The sequence below is a fragment of the Bufo gargarizans genome, chromosome 1, assembly GCF_014858855.1.
Source record: "Bufo gargarizans isolate SCDJY-AF-19 chromosome 1, ASM1485885v1, whole genome shotgun sequence".
Taxonomy (NCBI): Eukaryota; Metazoa; Chordata; class Amphibia; order Anura; family Bufonidae; genus Bufo; species Bufo gargarizans.
Genome location: NC_058080.1, coordinates 141,305,926 through 141,319,963, shown reverse-complemented (window position 1 = coordinate 141,319,963; position 14,038 = coordinate 141,305,926). Strand labels below are relative to the sequence as shown.

The following is a 14,038-nucleotide window of genomic DNA, read 5'->3' as shown; positions in this document are numbered from 1 at the left end:
AAACATGTGTCGGGCCCATCTACTAGGCGTCAAGGTGGCTTCCGCAGATTGGTACCCAACACTAATATACCGCCTCTCTTGGACTTACCAAAAGCCTGGGGATTCTGAGCAGTGTACTTATGTAGCTGGTTCCTACACTGCCCTGAAAATTGTAGGCTTAGGTAAGTCCAAAGAGAGGCGGTATATTAGTGTTGGGTACCTGTCTGTGGAAGCCACCTTGATGCCTGGTAGATGGGCCCAATTTGATCAAAAATGTGGGCAAAGAGCTTCTATTTTTCCATTTATAGTAGTTATAATACCACTTTAATTATACCACTTTAATTTAGAATGATCCCCATTTCTCATCTCTATTGTTTGTATGTGAAATGTGCAGCCATTTTTTTTTATTAACTATCCTTAGACTAGGTCATCAATATGCGATCGGCAGGGGTCTGACTCCTGGCACCCCCACTGATCAGCTGTTTGAGGAGGCCGCACTCACCAGAGCTCCGCGGCCTTCTCTCAGGTCACCAAGCACATCGCCATACATTTGACAACGACTGTGTGCTTGGTATCGCAGCTCAGCCCTATTCAATTGAATGGGACTGAGCTGCTCCTAGCCCATGTGACCAATAAAGGCACTGTCACATGGCCTAGAAAGAGGGCTAAGTGCTCGCGGAGCGCCGCAGCCTCTTCGTACACCAGGCAAACATGGTGTGAAAGCACCAAGCCGGCAATACAGATTGGATCTGTCACTTAGAGCTCTTTCAGGAGCGATATGAAACTCGTCGGTGTTCCGGCTGGTAAACGCAGACAAGTATTTAAATAGACCACACAAGGACGGTGGCTATGTGTGGTCCATTTACCTTGACAGACCAATTCTCTTGAATGAGTGAGTCCTGCAAAGACAATTGGAGCTGGATTGTGAAAGCTGCAATTTTCTCTGCATGGACAGGTGGCCCACGAAGAAACTGCACATATGGAGTGGACCAAAAACTACAGTGGGTCCGTGTTCAGTCTGACCGCAGTCTGTTCTACACTCGGAAAGCACCAGGGCATGAACCTTGCACATCTGCATGAGCCTTTAGTAAGGAAAGTTGACTAAGTCCAGGAGAGATGCTGAAAAAAACACTGCTGTGATCTTTTCAGCTCCTCTCCTCTTTATGGCCAAATGACATGCTTGTCTCCACTGACATTAGCCCCTAGTGGAACCTATACCTGTAGAGAAGTATAGCCCTTACACATTATATATATATATATATATAAATATATATATGGCACAACTGGGCACAGGACATGCCAGCGACACACACTCCACTACCGCCAGCATTTTGCTCAAGTTTAGGTAAACTAATGATACTTGGAATCTTGATTCATATAAACTTCCAGAACACACATTCACAAAACACCACAAACACCATTACGCCTCATGAAGAGATCATCAGCATCCACAGCTACGCCTGAAAATCAATCTGGTAGTCATGAGTAGTAGGAAAGCCACTATACCATATCTAGATGGTTTTTGCATGGAGAAAGATAAGTGCAATCCAGATCCTAGAAGAAATAATGGCATGATTTATACAGTGATTTGCATTCATTGTTGGCAAGATAACAGAGCTGTGACTATTGGAAGGCCGATATCACCGTGCGTATAATTGCTTATATGGGGAAAGGCATCTTCTGACATGCTTTGATGGGCAGAAAATCGCGGCCAAGTTATTAAGATACCATTACGTTCCTGAAAGGAGGCCGCATCTGGATCTATTTTAAGACAATTAGAGAAGACAATGCAGCCTGGGAACCCTTCATCTTAAGACTGCTGAACACATCCACACATTACTAATCTGGACTCGGGATCCTCCTGCCAGCAAAATCAGAAAATACCAAGACTACAGTAGTAACAGCACGATCCAACATCTGCTATAACCAGACATTCACTGCCTATATCTTACAGCTGTATGTGGCAGTGAAGGTGTTAAATAATACCCCAGGTCGCCTACACCGAGTAGTAAATCAATCGGTGCTTTTCTTGCTACAAACCTCACAATAAAGAGAAGACAGTCTACGAAGCAGACTTCAAAGTGGCTTCTGCTCTCCTAAGACCTTCCACAGGATGTTTTACATTTGCAATTCTGAATATTTTGGCCAACCCGCCTAGCTAATATGAGGTAACAACTGGGCCTTCTCCCCCCATTTGAACCAGGGAGGTATGGCAAAGTGCTATTTCTGGAACGGCTTTGAAGATAAAGCGCTGGCTACAGCACAAATAAAATAGGGCCTAGTAGGAGCCAAAGCCACAGGCCTGCACGGTTTACTGCAGATGTGCAGCAAGTATTGATGGCCATGGTTAGGAGAAAATCAGGAACTTGCTTATGGAGCAGACATCATAGGAGCACAGGCTTTGTAGATCAGGAACCGTTGACATTTACACAAAAGAGTAACTAAACTTTTAGCCGACTTTCTTTAAAAGTGTTCCAAATGCCCTAAAATGATGTGTAATGTACTTTATTAAAGGGAGTTTCCAGTAAAAATGATATATTTTTTTTTTAACAAGTTGCTGCAGTCTGCCTTAGGAAGCAGAAGGTTCATACTTACCTGCTCTACCTCGCCACGGTTTACATCCAGCTGGCTATGGGCATGGTACTGCTCCAAGCCAATGGCTGGCTGGTCATAAGCAGCGTGTCACTGTGGAAGCCAGTCATTGGCTTGAGTGGTGCATGTGACCATGTCCGCAGCCAGCTGGATGTGAACAGTGCGGGGACCAGAAAATGGAGAGCAGAGGCGTGGAGCAGGTAAGGATCAATCTTCTGTTTCAGGGGCCATTTGCAGAATCTTGTTAAAGGAGCAAAGGAAAACCCCTTTAAGGAGCCCGATCTGCTCAGCAAAGTCTTGGCATAGCACATCAGTAAGCGCTGTGCCAGGATTTAGCCAAGCTGAGGGAGCAAAGGACCCATTGCTCCAGTATAGTGAGATCCATACTCCGCGGACGAGTAAGCGATGTACGGCTATACTGAATCTAAAGCTGATAAGCAACCAGTAATGTGGGTGCCTATTTCTTTAGGGTACTTTCACACTAGCGTTATTCTTTTCCGGCACTGAGTTCTGTCCTAGGGGCTCAATACCGGAAAAGAACTGATCAGTTTTATCCTAATGCATTCTGAATAGAGAGAAATCCGTTCAGGATGTCTTCAGTTCAGTCTTTTTGCCTTTTCAGGACGGAGATCATACCGCAGCATGCTGCGGTTTTATCTCCGTCCAAAATTCTGGAACACTTGCCAGAATGCTGGATCTGGCATTGCGGTCTGCGCATGCTCAGAGCGCAAAAAAATGTGAAAAAAAATAAATGCCGGATCCGTTTTTCTGGATGACACCGGAGAGAAGGATCCGGCATTTCAATGCATTTGTCAGACGGATCAGGATCCGGATCCGTCTGACAAATGCCATCAGTTTGCATACGTTTTGACGGAACTGCCTGCCGGAATCCTCTGCCGCAAGTGTGAAAGTACTCTTCGTAAAACTATAATATAGGTAATAAAGTATATTACACAAATTATTTTTAGGTCATTTGAAACATATTTTATAAAAAGATAAAAGTTTAGTTACTGTTTAAAAGCATGACTATGAAACACATTAAAGGCTATTGTCCACAAGTGCAATCAATATCGTATTACTGATCCAATGCATCTACAGTGAAAACATTGCAAGTGGTCTTAATTTAAGAAGACTGCCCTATCATTTTTATGTATACAGATCCTATCCATGCCATTGTGTCACCATGGTAACAGACTAACAAGCCATTCTCCCTTTCATCGGTCAGCTACTTATTCTATAGTGACATACCTAAATAGTGCTGCAGAAATATATGCGCATGCTGCAGATATGACCCTATTCACATGTATGTAATGGACGCAGAAATTTCTGCAACAAATACGCTGTGTTACAGATAAGTGAATCGATTCGTTCATCTGCACAAACGTACACTTGTGAGGGAGCGTCCCCACCGCTCTAGACGGTCCTTCTGCCGGAAGATTAACATGGCCGCACATCTCTCGAGACCTTGACAAACTCATGCATGAGCTGTTACTTCAAGTATTGGAGCATGCGCGGATGATATGCCTACGAATTTGCATGCGCAACTAAACAAGTGTTAGCAGAGCGTGGACAATTGGCGATTAGCTTTTGTAGGCATAGTATCTGTACTTTCGCTGATACTCGCAGTAACTGCGCATGCGCGAGATCATGGCCCCGGTAATCTTCCAGCACAGAGGGGAATTCATTCAGATGAAACAAGTCATACAAACTGATTTACTCATCCCTACATTCAGTAGCATAGCAACACATAAAATAGAACATGATTGTGGGGGTCAGACTACACAGGCTTTGTTTGCAGTTTGTTACCATGGAAACACAAGGTCTGCATAGGAGCCGGAAACACAAAATAACACCAAGTTATCAAAATGCATACAATATTACATTTGTTATATTTATAAAAATGTATCGACTTTGGTCAAGGAGTTTGATAGAGTCTTTTCAAGGGCAAAATGGAAATGAACAGATTAAATGTATACTAACAGGTTCACACAAGGCAGCTTTTTTTTTTCTTTTTACTCGGGATCGATCCCTCCTATTATGAGCCAGAACAGACTACTGTTGTGTAAGAACAGACGTCCCTCTGCCCGACCTGACCAGTCTATGCCAAAACCAAAAAGGGCGCATCTTCATGAGAAAACTCCATTAGGCTACTTTCACACTAGCGTTAATGTTTTCCGGTATTCAGATCCATCATAGGGTCTCAATACCGAAAAAAAATGCTTCAGTTTTGTCCCCATTCATTGTCAATGGAGACAAAACTTAACTGAACAGAACGGAGTGCTCCAAAATGTATTTCGTTCTCATACCGGAGAGCAAACTGCAGCATGCTGCGGTTTTTCTTTCCGTCCTGGGATGCAGAGCAAGACTGATCCGTCATGACCCACAATGCAAGTCAATGGGGGATCCGTTTTCTCTGACAATAGAAAACTGACCCATCCCCCACTGACCTTCAATGGAGTTCATGACGGATCTGTCTTTGGTATGTTAAAGATAATACATCCAGATCCATTCATAACGGATGCAGATGGTTGTATTATCAGTAATGGAAGCGTTATTGCTGAACCCTGCCGGATCCATCAAAAACGCTAGTGTAAAAGTAGCCTAAGATACAGAGGTGGCTGATTCGTTGTGACTGACAAACCATTCAATAAATCTGTTCATGTCGCATGAGATTTTTTTTATAAGCCCCATTCAGATAAGATGGAAAAAATGTCTGCCATGAAAACTTGACACCTGTTAAAAAATCCTGAAAAGAGCAAAATATAAAGGCAAGAGACATGGTGGGAGAGAGACTTGTCCTTTCATCCACCCACACAGGCCAACATGATGACAAAAAGGAATACTTTCAAAAGAAGCACATTTTAAATAGCTCTAAGTAATACCTTCCAAGCTTACCTGGTGGAGGTATAAGAGGAGGGGCAGAGCTGACATTTGGAGGTGGTGGAAATAATGGCGGTGGTGGAAGGTGTGGTGGGGGTGCGCCAGGAGGGAAAAAAGGTGGTGGTGGCTTGATAAAATTATCCACCTCTGAAGGAGACTGTTCTGTGACTACCTAAAATACAAAGTCACATATTAATTTTTTTTTATTAAAAACTGATGTCAATAATAAAAATAAAAACTCTTCAACAGAAGACCAGAACATTTTTCAGTGTTAGGTTGGGTTCACACTAAGTTTTAGACCCCAGCTGGGACTTCCATTAGGTGTATACCTTTGAATATCCGAAAACTCTACTCGGATGTATACTGTGACAGCTACATTTACTTCAATAAGTCCAAAGGAGTCATCTTTGGGCTCCTGCTCGACATTTCAGTCTACCATTGTTTGGTCTGGTAAAACAGATGGACACAGACAGCAAGCAAGTCCTCTTCACTGAACACAATGTATGCCTCCTGAAGTAAAGCCCAGTGGGAGGCTAAGACATGGGGTGGACCCAGCCTTACATAACCCCTTTTATTTTATAAAAGAATTGAAACCAGATCTTTCTTGTTAAAAAGTAAGATTTGTTTAAAGGGGTTATCTGACGGATCTCGTTATACCAAAAATCCTTTATAATCTGTCAATAACCATTTGTTTGTTGGCTAAACATTTCTTCGAAAAAAGGGATAATGAAATATATATATATATTTTTACATGTGGCCAGTACTGCACCTCACTTAACCAAAGAAATCCATTCACCTGCCCCCATACCTCGGTTCCAGCACAGAGGCTCCTTTCAGCTTCTGGTTCCAGGCCTGTATACATGCCAATCACTAGCCTCAGTGGTGATATGCCCGCAAGCAGCACATGACCTGACAATGACCTACCACTAGGGGACACGTCACTGCAGAGACCAGTTAATGGCCACCGAGACGCACGAGATCCCGTCCGAATGTTACGGAAGCATGGCTGAGAGGAGCCTCTGAGCTGGAACCAAGCGGCGGGGGGCATGTGAATGGACTTCTTTATTTAGGTACTGCGCTGTACTGGCCAATAGTAGAAAGTTCCTTTAGGAGAGTCTGTCACCACTATATGGCCATATACAGTGCTTACATGGCTCTGTAGCACACCTATACATGAATGTAACGGTACCTTTGTTATTTTCTTTAGACTTACAGAAGCAGGAAAAAAGGAGATTTTTGTATAACTTACCATTTAAATCTCTTTCTCGCTCTTCCTTGGGGGACACAGACCTTGGGTATAGCTCAGCTCCCTAGGAGGCGTGACACTAAGTAAAACTGTTAAGCCCCTCCTCCATCAGCTATACCCTCAGCCTGGAGATAGAGGCTACCAGTTGCGTGTCCAAGTAGTGAAAGGATAACAACCAATAACGGAAACAACCAGCCAGCAACCCAACGGGGCGCCAGACCATAACCCTGTAACCAAACACAGAAGGGTGGGTGCTGTGTCCCCCAAGGAAGAGCGAGAAAGAGATTTAAATGGTAAGTTATACAAAAATCTCCTTTTCTCGCCCATTTTCCTTGGGGGACACAGACCTTGGGACGTTCAAGAGCAGTCCAAGAAGGGAGGGACCACAAACCCAAGGCGGAACACCAGAGCATCAGGAAACCGCTGCCTGCAAAACCAGGCGGCCCAAAGCAGCATCCGCTGATGCATGCGTATGCACCCTATAGAACTTTGTGAAAGTGTGCAGAGAGGACCAAGTGGCTGCTTTGCACAACTGTTCAGCCGAGGCCCGATGCCTCTGCGCCCAGGAAGCTCCGACTGCTCTGGTGGAATGAGCAGTGACGCCGAAAGGCGGAGGTCTGCCCTTGGCTCGATAAGCCTCAGACACCGCCAGTTTAATGAAACGGGCAATAGCCACCTTGGAGACCGCCAACCCTTTGCGCGAACCCTCCAGAACCACAAACATGGAGTCCGTGCGCCGAAAGGACCCGGTGACCTCCAAGTAAATCCTCAACGCCCTGACCACATCCAGACGGTGCAGTTCCCGTTCTCTGGGGTGGGAAGGAGAGGGACAGAGCGACGGAAGGACGATGTCCTCATTGATGTGAAAGGCGGAGACCACCCTTGGCAGGAAAGTCGGGACAGGCCGAAGCACAACCTTATCCTGGTGGAAGATCAGGAAAGGTTCGGAGCAAGAAAGAGCCGCTAACTCCGACACCCGTCGGAGAGACGTGACGGCCACAAGAAAGATGACCTTGCAGGACAGAAGGCGAAGGGAGACCTCCCGTAAAGGCTCGAAGGGGGCTGATTGGAGCGCCGAGAGCACCACATTCAGGTCCCAGGAAGGAACTGGAGGGCGGTACGGCGGAACAGAGTGAGCCACCCCTTGTAAGAAGGTCTTAATTGGCCCTAGAGGGGCCAGGGGACGCTGGAGAAGAATAGACAGCGCCGAAATCTGACCCTTCAGAGAACTGAGGCACAGCCCCAGGTCCAGACCCGACTGGAGGAAGGACAGGATTGTGGGAAGAGAAAACCGGAGAGGTGGGATGCTCCGGGACTCACAGAACCCCAGATAGGACCTCCAAACCCGATAGTAGATCCTAGAGGATACGGGCTTACGAGCACGGATCATGGTGCGGACTACGTCCGCGGAGAAACCCCGTCGCGTTAAGACGGCGGTCTCAATAGCCACGCCGTCAAACGTAGCGAGCCTAAATGCTCGTGGAAGATCGGTCCCTGAGAGAGAAGGTCTTCCCTGGAGGGCAGTGGCCACGGTGCGTCTGCCAACAGCAACATTAGGTCGGCGTACCAAGACCGGCGGGGCCAATCCGGGGCGATTAGAATCGCGGGGACGCCCTCTGCCGCGATCCTCCGAAGAACCCGTGGCAGGAGGGGAAAAGGAGGAAAGACGTACAGAAGGGAGAATTCGCGCCACGGAAGGACGAGCGTGTCGGCGCCGTATGCCTTCGGGTCCCGTGCCCTGGCCAGGTATAGGGGGACCTTGTGGTTGAATTTGGAGGCCATGAGGTCCACGTCGGGGCGACCCCAGCGAAGACAAAGGACTTCGAACACCTCTGGGTGCAGGGACCATTCTCCCGGGTCGATGGTGGACCGGCTGAGGAAATCCGCCGCCCAGTTGTCCACCCCCGGGATGTAAATCGCAGATAAGGCCGGCACGTGCGTCTCCGCCCAGAGGAGAATGAGGGTCACCTCTTGCATCGCTGCGAGTGCCTCCCTGATGGTTTATGTATGCCACAGCCGTGGCATTGTCCGATTGGATCCGAACAGGGTGGCCCCTCAGCAGATGGGTCCAGTGTCTGAGGGACAGAAGAATCGCCCTCAGTTCCAGAATATTGATTGGAAGTCTGGACTCCGATAGAGACCAAACGCCCTGGACGGACCGGGGAGGGAAAACCCCCCCCCCCCACCCCCGTAAGCTGGCATCTGTGGTAATCACCAGCCAGTTCAGTGGAAGGAAGGACTTCCCCCTTAGAGGGATATGCAACCACCAGCCGAGGGAAGCCCGAGCCAGGGGAGGCAGAAGAAAGGTCCTGTCCAGACTCCTCTGTGATTTGTCCCAGGCCGACAGAATTGCCCTCTGAAAGGTGCGGGATCGGAATTGTGCGAACGGCACCGCTTCGAAACAGGCAACCATCTTTCCCAACAACCGCATGCTGGATCTGAGGGAAGGGCGGTGATGACGGAGGAGACTGCGAACCGACCCGCGAAGGGCCAGACGCTTGTCCGACGGAAGGCGGACCTCCGCCAACTCTGTATCCAGGAGCATCCCCAGGAAGATCAGCCGTCTGGAGGGGGTAAGGGAAGATTTGGGGTGGTTGATAATCCAACCGAACCGCGTCAGGGTCTCCAGAGTGAGTTCCACACTGCGGGATGTCTGAGAGAAGGAGGGTGCCTTGACCAGGATGTCGTCCAAGTATGGGAGAAGAAAAACACTTCTTGAACGTAGAAGGGCCAAGACAGGGGCCAGGACCTTGGTGAACACTCGAGGAGCCGTCGCCAGACCAAAGGGAAGGGCGACGAATTGGAAGTGATCGTCCCCCACCGCGAAGCGCAGGAAGCGGTGATGACATGGAGCAACCGGAACGTGGAGGTATGCATCCTGAATGTCGATTGAGGCCATGAAATCCCCTCTTTCCAGGGAGGCCACTGCGGACCTGAGAGACTCCATCCGGAATCTCTGCAGTCGGAGAAAACGGTTCAGGCGTTTTAGGTCCAAGATCGGACGCACTGAGCCTTCCTTCTTGGGAACCACAAAGAGGTTCGAGTAGAACCCCCTGAACCTTTCCGTCGGAGGCACGGGGGCGACGACACCCTTGTCCATTAGAGAGTGAATGGCCGCGAAGAAGGCGGCCACTCGTACGGGATCTCGCGGAGGACGGGATCGGAAGAAACGGTCTGGCGGAATGGACGCAAATTCGATTTTGTATCCGCAAGATACAATCTCGAGCGCCCATGCGTCTGAGATGTGGGCCCGCCATACGTTCCTGAATAGGAGAAGGCGGCCCCCCACCCGGGTGGGTGGGGGCGCACCTTCAGGCAGAGGGCTGCTGGCCTGTGGGAGCCCGTGCAGGCTGGGACTTGCGCCAGGTAGGTTGCGTCCGAAAAAACGGCTTCTTGCGTCTATCCTGGGCTGGGCCAGAGGAAGAAGAACTGGCCGCGGGTCTAGACCCGGTGGGCTTGCGAAAGGACCGAAAACGGGACGAACCAGCGCGACCACGGGGGGCGCCCATTGGCCTGGACTGGGGGAGGTGAGTACTCTTCCCACCCGTGGCCTCTGATATAAGTTCGTCCAGACGGGTTCCGAACAGGCGGGAACCCGTGAATGGTAGGCCGGCCAAAGAGCGTTTGGAAGCGGCGTCCGCCGCCCAAACCTTCAGCCAGAGTTCCCTCCTGACAGAAACTGCCAGGGCAGAGGAACGGGCAATGAGGGCACCCGCATCAAGGGAGGCCTCACAGACGAATTTTCCGGCCTGAACAATTAGTTGGGCTAAGGAACGGAGGTCCTGAACAGGGACGTCCGACCCTAACTCCCGTTCCAGTTGCAAACCCCATTCAGAGACCGCTTTGCCAACCCAGGCGGAGGCAAAGACCGGTCTAAGGGCCGAACCAGAGGCAGTAAATATGGCCTTGGAGAGGGATTCCGTACGACGGTCCTCAACAGACTGGAGGGAAGATCCGTCCTGTACAGGAATAGTAGTGCTTTTGGACAGGCGAGCCACGGGAGGATCAACCTTAGGCGGGGATGTCCACGTGGTCACAGAATCCGCTGGAAAGGGATAACAAATGTCCAGCTTTTTGGGTGTAATAAAGCGGACGTTAGGCCGAGTCCAAGCCTTGGATACCACAGAAGAAAAATCAGCGTGTATGGGAAAAACCTTGGAGGCCTGTTTGGGGCGGAGAAAGGACACGCCGGCCTGTTCAGAGCTGGGGGGGTCATCGTGTAGCTGAAAGGTATCACGGATGCTAGTGACAAGATGCCCCACCGCGGACGCCAATTTGGACGGAAGCTCTGAGTCCATGTCCACGTCCGAATCCGCCAGTTCTCCCTCAGAAAGCGTATCCCTTTGAGAGGATAGACTTGACTGAGCTCGCACGCATGGCGGAGAGAGCGAAGCATCTGGAGAAGATGTGCGCTCAACCCTTGAACGTTTCTGAGTATGCCAGGGCCCTGGAAGATTCGCTGGGAGGCAGGGAACCAGTGGGGGCGGCAGAAACGGTAGTCCCAGCGGGTGCGACAGGGATTGTGGCAGCCTGCGGGAGAGGCGGTCTATCCACGAGACGGCCCACTACGTGTGTAAGGCTTTCCACCGCCTGAGACAGAGACCTAGCCCAGTCAGGGGGTTCAGAGGCACCGGGGGGCGCAGCGGGAAGCGGGCCCTGCACCGGGGCCTGACATGCAAGGCAATGCGGCTCAGATTGCCCACGCGGAAAAAGTTCCTTACAGGCGGTACAGGCATGGTACCAGGGTTTGGGGGCACCTGTGGGATCTGACATGCTGAAGTGTGGTTGTACTCTAATATAGAGACCACAAAGGGTTATAGCAGCTATGACCAGGAGGGTTAGGAGAGGGTTAACTGTCCTACCAGTGCCTCAGAAGAACGTCAGGAGATGGCCCAGATCAGCAGCAGCAGAGAAGCAGTGAACAGCAGTGAGCAGCAGAGAGCAGCAGAGAGCGCCCACAGAAGCCGAGCGATGTACACAGGAGGTTAGAGTCCCCCACCGTGTCCCAGCTTCCTGTCAGGAGTGAGGAAGCGCGGGAAACCTCAGCAGAAAGCGCGGGGAACAAGCTCCGCCCCCTCCAGCGCTTGAAATGTCTCCTGTGAAGGAGAACGTAGCTCCGCCCCCAAAATGACGCGCGCGTAAGCCCCGCCCCCTGCCGGGACCGCTAAGCCCCGCCCCCGTTCTCGGAACGGAGCGGGCGGCGGCGGGAAGGGGAGAGAGAGAAGAGAAAAATGGAGTCAGCCCCGAATGAGGGGGGGGGGGGGGGGGAGAAAGATAGCAGCGTGGGGGGGAACGGCGTGGGGGTGCTGAGGATGCTGCTGTGCTGCATTGTCCTGCAGATGAGCGCTCAGAATGAGCGACCACGGGTGCCCCCCTTACCCAGAGGGGTAGATGCTGCAGATAGGGACGGGGTATGGGCTGGAATAGCCATCTCACCGTCCGACGTCTTCACCCTCAGTCCTTTCCAGCAGGGTCGCCCCTTCAGCCACTGGCACCGCAGTGGCAGGAAGCTGGAAGAGGGGCTTGGCGTGCGGGCGACCCCCTAGCTGGCGGGATGTAGGGGAGCCATTGCTGCCCAGATCCTCCTATTGCTTCTGTGGGGGAGGCAGCAGTGCAGATAAGTTGGCACTGGCGCAGCTCAACCCCGGGAGAGCAGAGAGGTCTAATGCGTCTCTGGTATCCCTAGGAAAAAATAAAATAACAAAATTAGAAGGAAAAGTAAAAATAACAAGGAGAAAACAGCCCTGCAGTAGCAGGGAGTGTCTTGCCTCCTTGGACACCTAAGCTAAAACTGGTAGCCTCTATCTCCAGGCTGAGGGTATAGCTGATGGAGGAGGGGCTTAACAGTTTTACTTAGTGTCACGCCTCCTAGGGAGCTGAGCTATACCCAAGGTCTGTGTCCCCCAAGGAAAATGGGCGAGAAACGACGTTTAATTCATATGCAAATGAGACCTGGCAAGAGCCCAGGGGCGGCGTTCAGTGTGTAGGTGCCCAGGCTGCTCTGCCTTCTTTCAGCGTTACGCCTCCCCAGCCTCTTCCTTTTACCCGCCTTCCTATTCCCTTGTGTCATCCCTAGGTCCGGTTGAGATCCCGCGCCAGTGCACTGCTTCGGTGGGCCAGGGCATGCACACTGTGATGCACATTGTGCGTACGGCATCGATTTAACTAGTGTGCAGGCGCCGGCCAAGCGACGCAGCACGCAGATGCGGGATCTCAACCGGACCTAGGGATGACACTAGGGAATAGGAGGGAGGGCTGAACACAGATATCCCTCTATTTTCACCCAGGCAGCCCCCCCCCCCCCTCACTTGAGCATCAGGGCAGTTTTTGCAGGGCATTTTCAGGAGTTCTGGTGACGAATAGAGCTCTCCATGGGCTGCCAGGAAGCCCGGTGACGTCACTGGCACTGAAAGGCGGGCTTTAACACTGCCCTAGCCAGTAAAATAGGATGCTCCGATGCCAACATCAGGGGTTCTGCCTGGGTGAAAATATGGGTATGTCTGGGTTCAGCTCTGAACCCGGACAACCCCTTTAAGTCTTTTCTTCGTAGGTTTAATTGTTAATCTTAACACACAACACTCTGGCGTAGCCCTGTAAAGTCAGTATAATTGGCGCTTGTGCAGTTTGTGGAATTTGCTGTGTCATTAGAACCACAGCACAAAGCACACAAAAGGCCTTGTACTAACAGCAAATGTGCTGCAGCCCTATGAAGGCTTGAAAATTATGAGAACAAGCTGGAAAACAGCCAGAAGAAACACTTTTCTGCCGTATCAAAATTCACAAATGCCAGCAGTTCTTCTCCCTCTCTCTAAGGTTTTTAACTGGACCACATTAGCAAGAGGAAACTCTCCCGCAGCGGGAAGTTTACAGATCGGAAACTATTTCCTACCTTTCTGAGCTGCCCATGACAATACACATAAAAATAATATTTTTTTGCAGAAATCCATATTACTCAAGATTTTTTGGGCTTAAGACAATGCGGCACTTCTACTGTATGGACCATCAGTCCCCAGTTATCACACAGTTAGGCTACTTTCACACTAGCGTTCGATCGGATCCGTTCTGAACGGATCCGATCGTAATAATGCAGACGGAGGCTCCGTTCAGAACGGATCCGTCTGCATTATATTAGCTAAAAAAAGCTAAGTGTGAAAATAGCCTCGGACGGATCCGTCCAGACTTTCAATGTAAAGTCAATGGGGGACGGATCCGCTTGAAGATTGAGCCATATTGTGGCATCTTCAAACAGATCCGTCCCCATTGACTTACATTGTAAGTCTGGACGGATCCCCACGGATCCGCACGCCTCCGCACGGACAGGCGGACACCCGAACGCTGCAA

The 14,038-nt window shown here is 50.3% G+C and overlaps 1 protein-coding gene across 7 annotated transcripts in view; it reads right to left on the bottom strand.

Moving 5' to 3' along the window:
• FIP1L1 (factor interacting with PAPOLA and CPSF1) overlaps positions 1–14,038 on the bottom strand; it is an 81,309-nt gene that overhangs the window by 50,790 nt on the left and 16,481 nt on the right. For 5 of the 7 annotated variants that reach the window (XM_044299096.1, XM_044299104.1, XM_044299112.1 and 2 more), the window contains 2 exons: positions 5,467–5,623; positions 1,486–1,533 (listed from right to left, as the gene is read on the bottom strand). In XM_044299096.1, the coding sequence (XP_044155031.1) occupies positions 1,486–1,533; positions 5,467–5,623 (205 nt within the window). The remainder of the gene's footprint in view (positions 1–1,485; positions 1,534–5,466; positions 5,624–14,038) is intronic. The other 2 variants (XM_044299119.1, XM_044299120.1) reach the window with 1 other exon arrangement.